The sequence below is a fragment of the Xiphophorus hellerii genome, chromosome 19 (genome assembly GCF_003331165.1).
Source record: "Xiphophorus hellerii strain 12219 chromosome 19, Xiphophorus_hellerii-4.1, whole genome shotgun sequence".
NCBI classification, from domain to species: Eukaryota; Metazoa; Chordata; class Actinopteri; order Cyprinodontiformes; family Poeciliidae; genus Xiphophorus; species Xiphophorus hellerii.
Window position 1 is genome coordinate 2,340,779 of NC_045690.1, and position 13,716 is coordinate 2,354,494.

The window sequence follows — 13,716 nt, forward strand, 5'->3', positions numbered from 1 at the left end:
CTGAAGCAAAACGCTGCGTTGTGTTTGTTCTGGCTGAAGGAATCTGATAGCGTCACCATGCATGCAGCTCATTAATGGAAGCAGTGCTGCGTTTTATTTTCATCTCTGTTAAATTTGACCCTTTCATTCACATTTTCCTCCCAGAGTGACAAGCGAAGCACTGAAACACAAAAAGTGTCTTCCTGCAGTAACAATGTCCACACTAAAGAGGGTTGATGTCAAACTGAGCTTTGGATGATTTTTTTTTAGCCTTTTTTATGTAAAACATAGTATGTGTAAATTTGAAACAGGCTATATTTTTCTTAAATGTTTAAGATTATTATTAATCTGTGTCAAATTTTTACCTTTGAAAAATTGTGGCATTTGTCTCAAAATTTCTGATTTTTTTCTAGCGACTTTTTGACTTTTCAAGCTCAGAAATATTACTTTTTTTTCTAAATCCTGATTTTTTGTTTCAAAACAATTTCAAGCTCAGAAATTTCCAAGATTTTCTCTCCAAAATGTTTTAGTTTTTTGGTGGAAATTTACAATTTATAAAAAAAAAAGTTTTGTCTGTAATGGCACTAATACAGCATCATATAAAAGTGATAATTTAAATTTTTTTCTTTAGACTGAACTGTGAGCTTTGAACAGTGGATGTAATGTTAGACATCAGATTCTCAGATTGTTTTTAGTCCTTTATGACTAAAACCTTCTCATGTGTCTCATTGTTGCACCTCTAAATTGAAGTATGATGAACCTGACCTTTTGGAGTCAGAAGCCAGCAGATCTGAATCCCCTGAGATCCTCTCAGCAGTTTCTGACATGTGGGCTGAGTGTCTCCTCTGAGTCAGAGTGACAGCTGGACAGCACAGCTGAAAACCCAAACGGAGCGCCGCAGACTACAAATCAGAGCAGGAGTTCATTAACGAAGAGGGCCGACCCGCAGGGCAACAAAAGCCCTCAACACGAGTCGTCTCTGATCATCTGGACCGGAGGGACAGTGATGGATGAGCTTTAGGTGCTCATCTTCCCCCAATGACTCCTTTTCAACCTTTGACCTCTGAGGGGTATGGAGAGGTTTTTCCTCTCGGCTGGACTGTCGTAGACGACAACACTCCAACGTACAACAGAATCAGCGTAAGGTTATCAACTGGCATCAACAATATAAAAACGTCCTGATGGTGCAAATGGATTAAGATGCTACCATGACCTTTAACCCCGACAGATCCACAGGAATGGCTGGTAATAGAAAGGCAGGTGTGATGACCCCACTGAAGGAAACGACACAAAAACCTCTGAAGACTGACCACAAAGGGAAATCAGTCCAGTCCAGAAAAAGATTTGATCAAACTGAAGGAAAGTTCCCCTGTGAGCCATTTTTTCTCCTGATGGTCCAGTCGAGCCGGTTCTCCTGGAACCAGAACTTCATCATCTGCTCCACCTCCAGCTGCTGTGGTTCTCTCTCTCTGCTCCGAGTCAAACCAACCTGTTCCCCTCCTGGCCTGTGGGGGCGCTGCACCAAGAACCATTGAAGGAAACGACACAAAAACCTCTGAAGACACTGAGAGCAACTTCCTTCTTCACCAGATGGAAACAAGATGGAGGCGTCAGGTTTTAACGGTTGGAGGATTTCTGTTTAGTCTTTGGCTAAAGACCAGGAGACATTTCTCCTGCTAACGCTAGGCTAACGTGTTTGTTTTGGTTGTATTTACCCAGAATGCCTTGCGCTGTAGTCCACTTCCTGCTTTTGGAGCGGCTCGGCATTCACATATGCATTCAAACTGAACCAGAGTTCACTTCAACCAAACCGAGGTTTTAAATCGGACCAGAGTTCGATTAGCATTCACAGATCACCAACCGAACTGGACTTTAAAGGCAAATGGACTGGAAATGGATTAAAGCAACTAATTTTCTGGTAGGAATGTAAACAATCCTAAACAGGTTCCTAAATTCCTAAAAGGTGTTCCTCAAATCCAAACTTTTTAGGATCTGAATCCATTCGTTTACCATTAGCAGTCCTTTAAAGAAACTCCTGTTGAATTAATACACAATATTGATGTAAACAGAAACTTCTCCTACAGTAAACATCCACACCACAGTGACAGGAAGGCAAATATTCAAGGAGGAGAGAAGATCCTGACATTAATCCGACTTCAATTATCAGAGGCATTAAGCCGCTCAGTCGGTAGTTTGAGCCAAACTGCCTTTCAGGCCATGTGGTCATTGATCCCTCTGTGAGGCTGTTGGAGGAGGATCGTCTCTGCACCGATAATCCTGCTGTCTGAATGCCTGTTAAAACTTCCCTCGGGGCCTTTGCTCCACACCGAGCAGCTGCTCTTCCTGACCCGGCCACAGCCTTCAGAGGAACCGGACTGAACCAACACGACACCTGGGAGGCCTCTTCAGGCCCTCAACACATCGGACTGTAAATCGCTGCACTTCAAATACGACAAATATCATCAGAGGAGAGCAAACATCCTGCCAGAAAAACCGGTTCAGTGGCAGTCACTGGTTGGATGGAAATTAAATCAGATTTCTTTCAACAGAAGATAAGTTGGAGCATGGTGATAAAACCTCTGCTGGTCTGAGACCAGAGGATGGAGGAGGAGGCAGACTGAAGCTGCAGCAACCAGGAATAACCTGGTGCAGCAGAAGAGTCGCCGGTCGGAGAAGTCCACCGCCTCCCGCTTCACACACACACACACACACACACACACACACACCAATTCGGCTTCATGTTCACCTTCAGCTCAGGCTTAAACGTCCCGTCCAGAAATCAACTCTCAAACGTTTCCATCATGATTTCTCCTGATTTAGTTTACATCCTATGATAATTAGCCTTTTAATTTCTAAAGATAACAGTATTAAACTGATATTTATTTATATTTGTCATGCAGGAGATGGATCTGTGTGCTCCATTTAATTTTTTAATTTTCAATAAATGCAAAACTTCACTATTAAAAAATCTTTTTTTTAGAAAAAATGCTCCAGTGTTGTTTTTTCAGCGCGTTGATGATGAATCTCTCCATCTTTACGCCGATGACATGTTTATTTTTTAAAGTCTGCATTTCACATTAATCGGTGGTTTTTGGGCCGCCCCAAACTGGTTCTGAACTCAACCAAACAAGCCAATGGGATTTTACCCGATTGATCATTGATTGGTTTTCCTATTTTTGTCATGCAGGAGGTGAACCGTGCAAACCTTTCTCCATTAGTTGGAGGGAAAATTAGTCGAGTCATCTAAAAATTAGACGTTATTTTGAAAGTACAGCACAAAATCTTTGAATTGCACTGATTAGAGACTGAAATAAAGACGTAAACATGTTATTTTTCCAAATATGAAGACTAATTCTGGGTCTCTGAGAAGAAATCATAAAGTGTGTCTGGTGACCTTACAGGTTGTAACAGGTTTATCACCACAAGCTCCAGCTTTGAAAAGCTCTGAAGGCAGAAACGGGATCCAGAAGCTCTTATTTCTGAGCGTGAGCAGAAGAAAGTCAGCACAAAGGGGCGGGGGCGTCCTGACACAAAGCTCCATATCCTCTTACTGGATAAACTGGTTTTTATGGCTGTGGTTCTGGCACACACAGTGTCTGAGCGATAGCAGCCGCTTTAAAACTACCAGCCTAATTAAGTGATGCATTTAAGTTTAGAGCAGATTGGCTGCACAGCCATTAAGGCCTGGGGGCGATGCATTCAAAGGCTGTCTGGAAAACCCATTTACATGGAAAACCAACACTAGGAGAGAAGATTACAATCATTTTAGGATTTTAGTGTTTAATATTAATGAACTTTGGAAATGAGAACCAAACCAATAATTCAAAGGAAAAACTACAAAAACACCTAAATGAAAAATAAAAAGTATCAGCATCATTGATTGAGGCTTTATTTGTTCGGTTTTGGATTTATACCAAAATATGCAATATTCCACACCTCTATTAGAAATTGCCCTGGTTTATTTCGAATGTAGTGGACATGGAAATGAAAAACTAAAAGGCAAGAAAGGTGGAGAAAAAGGTTAAAAAGGGAAATAAAATACAAGTAGAGGAGGGAAAATAGAGAGAATACAAGTGAACACAGTAAAAGTAAAAGTCTGCTTCTACACCTGCAGAAAGAGAAAAACAAACAAGAAACCTTAGCAACAAATTATATATATAAGTTAATAAAAGCCTTATTTATTGCTGTCCGCAGTCGTAACGCTCCACTTGTGAAAGTAAATCTGTTGAGACTCAGACAATGAGCAACAAAGTCTTTTTAAAGGCCAGGACACATTTTAAATTTTTTTTTTTTTTAAAGTACAAGCCCAGGTTTCACAGTCTCACTTCGACTCCTCCAAACATACTTCTTATCGTTTTGTCACATTCTTCCTATTGGCGGATAAATCAATATTAATCCCGTTTCATTGGGACTTGAGCCAGAAGCAGCGCTCCTCTCTGGTTCTGGCTCCGTTCTCTTTGGTACCAGGATTAAGTAGCAGGTTTGTCCCAAACTAACCACCTGGAAGGACAGATTAGCAGCTGAATAATCTCACCTCGCTGCATCTGATTAAAGGTTCCCGCAGACAAACTGCAAACATTTTTAAACTGAGACCACCGGCGATCGCAAACGGCTTCCTTTGCAAATATAGACATCTCAACGGTTTAAAATGCAACTCATGCTGCGAAATGATACAGAAACTATAATCGTTATTATTACTATTATTAACAATAACTACTCAGTCCTGACACAAAACACAAATATTACTCCTGACAAATAAACCCATTATTATAGCCCTTCTTAAGGACACCAGTCACATAAAGTGTGATTTGTGTCACTAAACTGTCGCTACATTTAATCTAATTTTCAAATTTACTGATATTTATTGACGCTTCCTTCGAACCAACAGTGGAGAAAAAGAGCAAAAGTAACATTTCTGACCATACTGACAGTTTTGTTTTTTATTTACCACGAAAACTGAAATTTATTGTGACAACAAATCAAAACTCTCATCATGATAAAAAAAAAAAAAATCACAATAAATGATAAACGATTTGATAAATGCCCACCTAGTTAGCTAGCCATGAGGCTGAGTGGCTAACGCCTTTCCTCTGCCTACATCTCCCAGAATGCTGTGCGGTTATGGATCAGAGTTCAGTGAAATTATTTAATATTCTATCAGATGTATTATTTTATCCAATAGATACTGTTATTGATTTATTGTCCGGCCGTATGTGGAGTCTTTGTTGTCCGATTTAAACAGACGGTTCCTGAATGCCTCACGCTGCCACAGCAGAATACATGAAACTCTGAATCTGCGAGTAAAAACCTCAACTTTATGCACTTTGTTTGGGATTAACGGAGTATTGACGACGTTAACAATAAGCGGAAGTGTTCCCGTCGGCCGCGCTGGTTAATTAGTCAAAGAGAACAAAGTTTGCAGCGCCAACAATGGAGCCTTGTGCTGCCTGAGGTCAGCAGCGCCAAAACAAGCTGCTGAATTAGATTCAACACCCAACAATTCAGCCGCGCAGCCGCCAATTACTGCTGGCCTGCTACTCACAGGGCGTCATGTCCGCACTGTTAAGTGGAAAAACACACATTCCTCCTGCCGGTTTTACACAGACACCTGCCGCGGTGAGCAGGTGTAAATCTGCCTGGATCACCGAACAAAAGCGTCAAAATAAAACCACAACCTCTGAAAGGTGCGGCTGATCAGGTTAAAATTTTAAAAACTGCATCTTTTCCTGCATCAATCCTGCTCCAACATCCTCCCTAATCAGCGCAGCAGGGACACAGTAACACAGGGAGACGCTCATGTGGGAAAATCTATTTTTACCGAGCAGCAGGGCGAGGCTCTGCCGCACCGTAACAAAGTAGGGAAACTGCAGGGAGGGGGCCGAAGCGGAAGTGTCCTTCCTCCTGATGAACCGCCAGTTTCAACACAAAACGCTCCTCTGTGACCAGAAGCTAAAGAAAGTGGCTCTGCAGTGGAGCTGAGGATGAGCCTCCGTCTCTGCATGAATAATAACCAATTTAATGCGCCTCAGATGAGCAACTTTGTCCCATTTTGGCTCCAAACAACCAAAAACCTCAAAGGAGGTTTATGACAGAGCAGCAAGGGACAACATTAAACATAAATAATACACATATTCTTTATTTAATGTTTTTTATTTTCCAAAACAAGCTGACGTACTAAAGTGAATGCAGAATTTTAACATATCTTTTGCTCGCTGAATGTGAATTTTTGTGTAAAATACATTTTGGTTTTTTACTTTATCAACTTATTACATGTTGGATTCATGTTAAAGTATAACTTTAAATTAAAAATAAGTACAATCAGAAATCTCATGACCCCTCCAGCATACATCCACGACCCTTCTATGGTTTGCAACCCCCATGTTGAAGACCTCTGATCTAAACTATCCTTTTTATTTCTGGCTGCATGTTTACGTTGGTTATCCTGCAGCCCAGTGTAAAGTTTTCTGCAGCCTCTAACTGGTTTATTCCAGGACTATCTGTAAGGATCCCCACAGCATTATGCTGCCACTACCATGTTTCACTGTGAGGGTTATTCAGGGCGATTTCCTACAAACAGCGTTGGCTTTTACAGGTGCAGGAAATACGCTGCAAACACATAAAGGATTCTAACTTCAAAACACACAAAGACAAAACGCAACAGAAAACCAAAAAATGGAGCAACCAATAAAACAAATGCAACTACCAGAGATGGACGCAACAGAACAAAAATGGACCAGATGTGCTGCAAACTAAACAAAAGTCCTCCAGACCACTAGGGGGAGTCGAGAACCAAACCGTATAGGACCAGACCAGAAGTCCTGATTTTACAAAGAATTGGAGAAAGAAAGAAAAGGTGAGTTATAATTAATTATTTTTACAATAAAAAAACAGCAGCATATTTACATAGGTAGGGAATATTACCAATTCCAGACTCCCCCTAGTGGCCTGGAGGACTTTGCAGTGTTTTACATTTCCTGCTTTTGCTATTTTCAGCGGTTTTTCTGTGATTGCAGCATGTTTCTGTTCAGTTTGTAGTTTTCATCATTCATGTGTTTTCTGCACGTTTTGACCTTCTGGTGACTGAAGCATGTAGCCTAAACATTCAGCATTTTAGAGAAACTTCTACCACATGGCAGCTTGGAGAAATGCAAACTTATTTACTTTATGGACAACTAAAACAGATTCTTACACCTTAGCTGTGGATCTCTGCTGCTCCTCCAAAGTTACTATGAGCATCTTGCCTGCTTTGGATTACAGTTACCTGCTCAGGTGGACTATCTTTACTAATTAAGTCACTGATTTTTAGGCGGTAGTCGAGTAAAGAAAATACTGAAATCCTGTATTTTGTTTTAGCTGTAAAAATAAAACCCGCAGCATGATCACCCACCTCCTCCAGAGCAGCCACTGTGTTCCTGCAGTGGGACATCCTGGTGGTGAAAATAGAGGCTGTAGGAGATTTATAATCTTCATTTGTCTCCGCGACAAACTCTGAAACTGTGATTTGGTCCGGCATTGTTAATCCACAAAGCGATTTAATCTAACCTCCTTCCTGTCAGTTCAGTTTTTAAAAAAATCTGATTTTAAAGCGCCGTCAGCAGCAGTAAAGTCACCGAAGGTCCCCGCGGAAAGTGAACCATCTCCGGGCTTATTTACGTCCCTTCCCCGCTGTTTGTTCCCGACACCGGAGCTCCGCGCCGCGCCGCGCCGCAGGGTGATAGGTCAGCCGACCAGCAGGCTACTCTTTCCCCATCCAGTTCACCGGCTCATCCTCGGAGCTCGGAGGGGAAAGAAAAGCGACCAAAACGGGGGCAGATATCCGACAGGCTGAGCTAACTTCTTCTGTCCTCCGCCGGGCTCCGAGGAACAACGAGCTTGGCGATTCAACGGGAGCGCAAAGTGACAAAGGTAGAGGAGGGCCCTCAATGAAGCCGCGCCGGCCAATGGGAAGCAGCGGCTGGAAACGGAGAGCCAATCGGAATTCAGGAAAAATGATGCTTTGCAATACTGTTCGGAAATTATCATACTTAACTCGAAACACTAAATCTAACCAAAATTGAACGATTTTTGTACTTTGTAAAACTTAATTGTAATGAATTAAAGTATAATACAGTTTTTTACAATAACAACGTAAACAGAAAAAGAAAATAACTAACATTTGTATAAATTGTAGTGTTGCAATTCAGCCTCACCATGCAATATAATGGATTTTCTAAACAACTGGATGGACACGTTATAAATCTACTCAGACTCAAGAGTATAGTAATGTTCAATAAATTAAAGTATTATTTAAGAAAAAACTATTATAATAACTCAGTGAAACGCATCATATAGAGTAATTCCACTCAGACTAGTGTTTTCAAGACCTTATTTGTGTTCATCATAATTTACTGCTAACATTGAATAAAAATATAACAGTTACTATTAGAATATTACATCAAACTAATAAAAATACATTTTATACTGAAATGTGGGCTTACAAGAAGTATACTCAACACCTGCGTAAAAGTTATTCTTACAATGTCTGAGTAAAACGAGCCTCATCAGACTCAGATTTTGGCTCACTGAGACGTATTTGAACTGATATTTGGATTTATATACATGAACTGGTTGGTTTCCTGACAGAAATGCAGTTTAATCTAGTTCACAGGTTTTCTGAAGGAAGGAAAACTGGTTTTTCATATGCAACATTAAAACAAGATCTAGGTCAGTCTTCAATTCAATTCAAAAATACTTTATTGACCCCAAAAGGAAAGTGAATGTTGTTGTAACTCATTTCAAAACACTAGTTGTACTCAGCCAGGTTCTAATAAAACAGCTTGAAGCAGTCCACCACTTTGAATTAAAAGTCAAAGCTTTGCCCTAATTTATTCTTGAATTGTGGTTGGGGGCTGTGAAAAAATCCAATCAGGGACCACAAATGGCCCCTGAGCCCCACTTTGAACACCCTTGATGTAGCAGTTGCACAAGTTATGATCATTTAAATAGGCTGTTCTTTTCTTATTACCTTGATGCTATAGAAACAGCATTACTCTAATGGGGTTGCATATGAAAAAATCTCTGTTCATTAAAACAAAAACAAATTTACAAAGTATTTTCACTGATTTTGAAATTTCCAACAGCCCTTAAAGGCAGCACAGAGACTGCGCAGTCTATGGCCTCTTTGTTAAGGTGGAAATGGGTGAATCAGGCAGATTTAAGATGATTCAGGGCTCAATTCATATTGTTTGTATTTTATAACTACAAGGGAATTACCAAAGTAAGTTTCATTACAGAAACACTTTAGTAATTTGTCTATTGTGGCTGAATCATTGATTTAACTGTGAATAAATATATTTAGAAGTAAAACATTTTCCAAAAAAGAAAACTTTCACATTTTTAAAGATGTTTTAAGATCCCTGGAATTTAAAACCTGATGTTTTGAGGCTTATTAGTGTCTGATCTGCACAGCAACAGGAACCAAACAGTGGATCCTCATCATCAGCAGCAGCAGCAGGCGAAGCTAAACCCTCAGATCAGGAACTGGGCAGCGTTCACACATTCTTTCAGCTCTGCAGCGTCTCCTGGCAAGCTGCTAAATGAGGAGCCAAAGACCCAGGCTGACCCGGACAGGCTTGTAGGCGACTTCAACTAACTCATGAAAATTAACAAACAGGCTGTGTGTGGACATATGCCACCCAGACAGAGCAGCAGCAAACTTAACAATTTCTGCTGCAGGAGGTGAAAATCACTGCAAACTAAATTACAAGATATGCAAAAAGCACAACCTTCATTTATTAGTATTTTATACCTCAACTTTTGTTGCAAGCTGCTTGAAAAAAAGCACAAGCTGTCAGCTGCCTGACTGAACAGAACAGAAGCCTCATTCAGCAGCTCAATGTACACTTTGTTTGCATGCAGGCTGCATGCGGCCTCATGCAGCAGCACAGGCATGCAGTTGTTTGGAGGCGCTTTGGTCACGGCTGCCGTGTTTTTTAACATCTCCAGATGATTTAGTGAAACCGAAAACCTCCACGTTAATCACTGCTCCGCTTGGGAATTTGTCTGTTTCCTGCAAAATCAGAGCTAATTTGCTAAACAACACAGAACAAAAGCTGCAAACAGATACGATTGTGCAGGGCTGCAGGGTGTGAGCCTCAAACGTCCAACACGGTTTCTCTGGATTGCCATTTCGGAGTCTGCAGGAACATGTCAAAGCAACTAACAGCACAGATGTCTGAGTGGGAGTCACTTTTTCCCTAAATGCACAGGATGACATCATAGTTGTGCAACAGGTGGGAAAACTTTAGCTTTCCGCTCATAACATCTTGAGTAATTCAGAACAAATGATTTCTTTGTCATAATGAAATAATTTGCAGTTTGTCGAAAGACGTATTTTTAGCCCAACTGGGTCCTAATTAGACGATGTGATGCTGGAAACTCATCTTGTATATTAAAGGCTGTAAGACATGTTTAAACAATAGCTGGTTGCAGACAGGAAGCTGGCAGTAGCTGAGAATATTCAACTAAAGAAATGGGACGAATGTTTAGGAAGACGTTTTAATGAGGCATGGGCAGAACTCCTAATTAAATCAATTTACTTTATTTAAACTGAAACCCTTAAAGTCTGCCGTGGTTTTCCCCAAAGCTCTGATCTGGGCTCTCTTCTATGTATTTATCTGTCTGGGTTGTTTGAGTTGCTTTGGAGTTTGGTTATTATTTCTATATTTCTTATTTCATTAGATCAGTCTTGTTTCTTTTTCTCCCCTCACACCTGAAACTTGATAGACAATTGAGATGGAGCTGATTTATTGGATTTGATCACCAATAAACCAATAATTGGGAAAGAGCCTCCTCACTGGTTCCTCTTGTTAAATCCTGTCAGATTCTGTTCCCCCAGTCATGCTCCTTGCATTTTTGTTTGTTTCTGGTGTTTTTTGTTCTCCTTTGTTCTATTTTTTCCATTAAATCTTCAAATCTCTCTGCAGTCATCTAGAGTATATACCATAACTTCTTTTTCTTGATCAGATATTTCATAAATTTAGCAGTAATGATCAGCCTTATGCAGATGACACCCAGTCACACCTTTCCACCAAACCCACCTCCACTCTAGCTGCGTTTTCATTAAAAATGTTTGAAAAACTTTGTCATAATGTCAAAAAAACACACAATTTCACAACTGCCATGTTTCTATTTAAAAATGAAACACAATTAAAATCAGACGTGAGAAGCTTTGTTCACGTGAAAACATCCATCAACTACTTCCTGTCGTCGTCTTCTTTGTACTTTGCGTCAGTGGTAACATCCACTTGTTGGTCATGTGACTCGTGATAAAAAAAAATCTGTTTCAAATGCAGTTTTGAGAAATAAACTAATTTCAAACAGTAAATAAAAAACACCTTATCATAGCCCAAAACTTATAACCCAAAAAACAAGATTGTTTTTAAAAAATTGGTGTGTTTCCATTAAGTGAATTTATTTTTGCAATTTCAAGTTGTGCAAACTTATGGTTAATGGAAATGCAGCTACTGAGAATTATGCATAATAATAAACATTATTAGCTGCATTTCTATTACAAATATGTAGAAAACTTTGTGTGACATAGAGGAATGACATCCAATAAAAAATTGATGTGTAATAAAAGCATCACATTTTTATTTCTGGTGAAAAGCTGCTGCTTCCCCACCATCGCTGGGAATGAGTGACTTTTAGAGTAATTATGAGCCATCACAGGATTGGTTCTGCATTTATCCTCTGTTCCTCATTAAATCCTGACAGGCTGCTCGTCACGTTGCCCCAGCCTGACTCTCCTTCATGGCTGCTTTCACCCAACATGCTAAATATAACATTCATATCTCCACCAGAGAATAAACTCCTCTCTGTTCTGAGGGAGAGAAGTAATTCTTTTATATCCTGAATAAGATCATTTATGTTGTTTTTTCGTTTGTACATTTAGATTAAGGTTCCTTAACTTAGTGTTTATTTACTGTCTACAACCTAATGGTTCAATAAACTCGGTTCAATTTTAGGCCAAAAGTTGCAACATTTGTTCCATTGAGTCAAATGATCCAAACCCTTTAAGCAACCTGTTCCCCTCCTGGCCTGTGGGGGCGCTACACCAAGAACCACTGAAGGAAACGACATAAAAACCCCTGAAAAACACACTCAGTTTAACTTCTTTATTCACTAAACGTAAACAGAAATGGATTGAAGTCAAATTTTAGCAGTTGGAGGATTTCTCTTTCGTCTTTGGCTAAAAAATACGAGCCAGTTCTCCCGCTAGCCTAGCATGTTTGTTTTGATTGTATTTACCCAGAATGCTCTGCGCTGTACCTTCATATAGATACTTCAACCGACCCCATCATCATAAGAATCCTTTCTTCATTTTCTTTCTTTCTTTCATTTTTGTTTTTTTACACATATTTCAACGAAAGTGTTGACAACCTTAAACTTTTCAACATCTTCTGTGTATTTAATCGGAATTTTATGAAATTACCAACACAAAATCGAGCAGGGTTGTGAAGAGGAAGGAAAATGTTAGGTGGTTTTCTAAATGTAAACAGCAGTTATGAACCTCCACCCAACCTCAAGTCTTCTGAAGCTCCTGACAGTTTTTTCTTATTTAAAATATATTAAATTATGAAGATTTGCAGTTGCAATGTGACATAAAGTGAAAAACTGGACTGTGTTTAATCTGCTTTTTGTTTTCTTTAAGTCTTTCTGGGTTTGTTCAAAATTATTTGGGTGAATTTTGCATCCAAACAAATAAAACCTTATTATTATGATCAGCCCGTTTATGGTGGAGGATGAATCAGCAGCTCTGCATCTCCATGAATCCAAAGCAGCCTGTTTGGCTCCCAAGGTGAGCCGCTGCTGTCATGGTGCAAATCCCCAGGCTGGACCTGTTTCTAACGGCCGAGCTGAGGATGAACTGGGCCGGAATAACGATCCAGAATCCCAACGTAAAGAAGAGAGCCGACAGCAGAGAGCTGCACGTTCAGGGTCTCTGGATCCCTCTGGGAACGCTAATGGAGGGGCATCGAGTTCAGGGCATTAAACTCAGCCCCTGCAGAAACATTTCCAGCCCAGACAAACACAGAATACAATCTTAGACCGCTTCCATCTGTAACAGTTATTACATTTTCATTTAATCTGATTAGCAAATGATTTATCTCTCTGATTGACCTTAAATCCTCAACAATTAATCATCTTTCTGCTAATTAGTTTAACTTGCAGGCCACAAAATTTATAAAATGTAAAACGCCCAGATTATTGATCCTTTTTTAAGTTTTACCAGCTTGATAATAAACAAAATTTTCATGAAATATAAAAATCCTCAAAGATAAAGAAAAACAGGCTTCAGAAAACAAAAAATGTTTGCTGACTGAAATTTTGGCCAATCAAAATCATTTCAAAGATCAATATTTTATTAATTGTGCTTCCAGTAATCACTCTCCCCAAGTGTAAATACACCTCTGTTCAGATCCCTCTCACTCCCCGGTGTTACTCATTTTCTCTTCATGCCTCCATTATTTTCTTTGTTTTATTGCGTATCGATTCGGCTTTATTTTGCCTGAACACGTCACCCTCATGGTGAACTGGGGTGTTGGCAGCATCATGCTGTGTTCATGGACGGGGTAATGAAGCTCAATTCAGAAAAATCCTTAAAGAAAGTCTGTTGGGAGCCTCAAAAGAACCTAAATTCACAAGTTAGAATGGCCTAGTTAAAGTCTATAACTAAAAGTTTGTGATAAAATTTTA

At 39.8% G+C, this 13,716-nt stretch overlaps 1 protein-coding gene across 5 annotated transcripts in view; it reads right to left on the reverse strand.

The window, feature by feature from the left end:
* The window catches only part of asap2a (ArfGAP with SH3 domain, ankyrin repeat and PH domain 2a), a 44,892-nt gene extending 37,033 nt beyond the window's left edge, over window positions 1–7,859 (reverse strand). For all 5 annotated transcript variants that reach the window (XR_004336768.1, XM_032546772.1, XM_032546771.1 and 2 more), the window contains exon 1: window positions 7,367–7,859. Coding sequence is in view for 4 of the 5 variants with exons in the window: in XM_032546772.1 (XP_032402663.1) it covers window positions 7,367–7,492 (126 nt within the window). In the remaining variant the exon portion in view is untranslated. The remainder of the gene's footprint in view (window positions 1–7,366) is intronic.
* Between the last annotated feature and the right edge of the window lie 5,857 nt (window positions 7,860–13,716).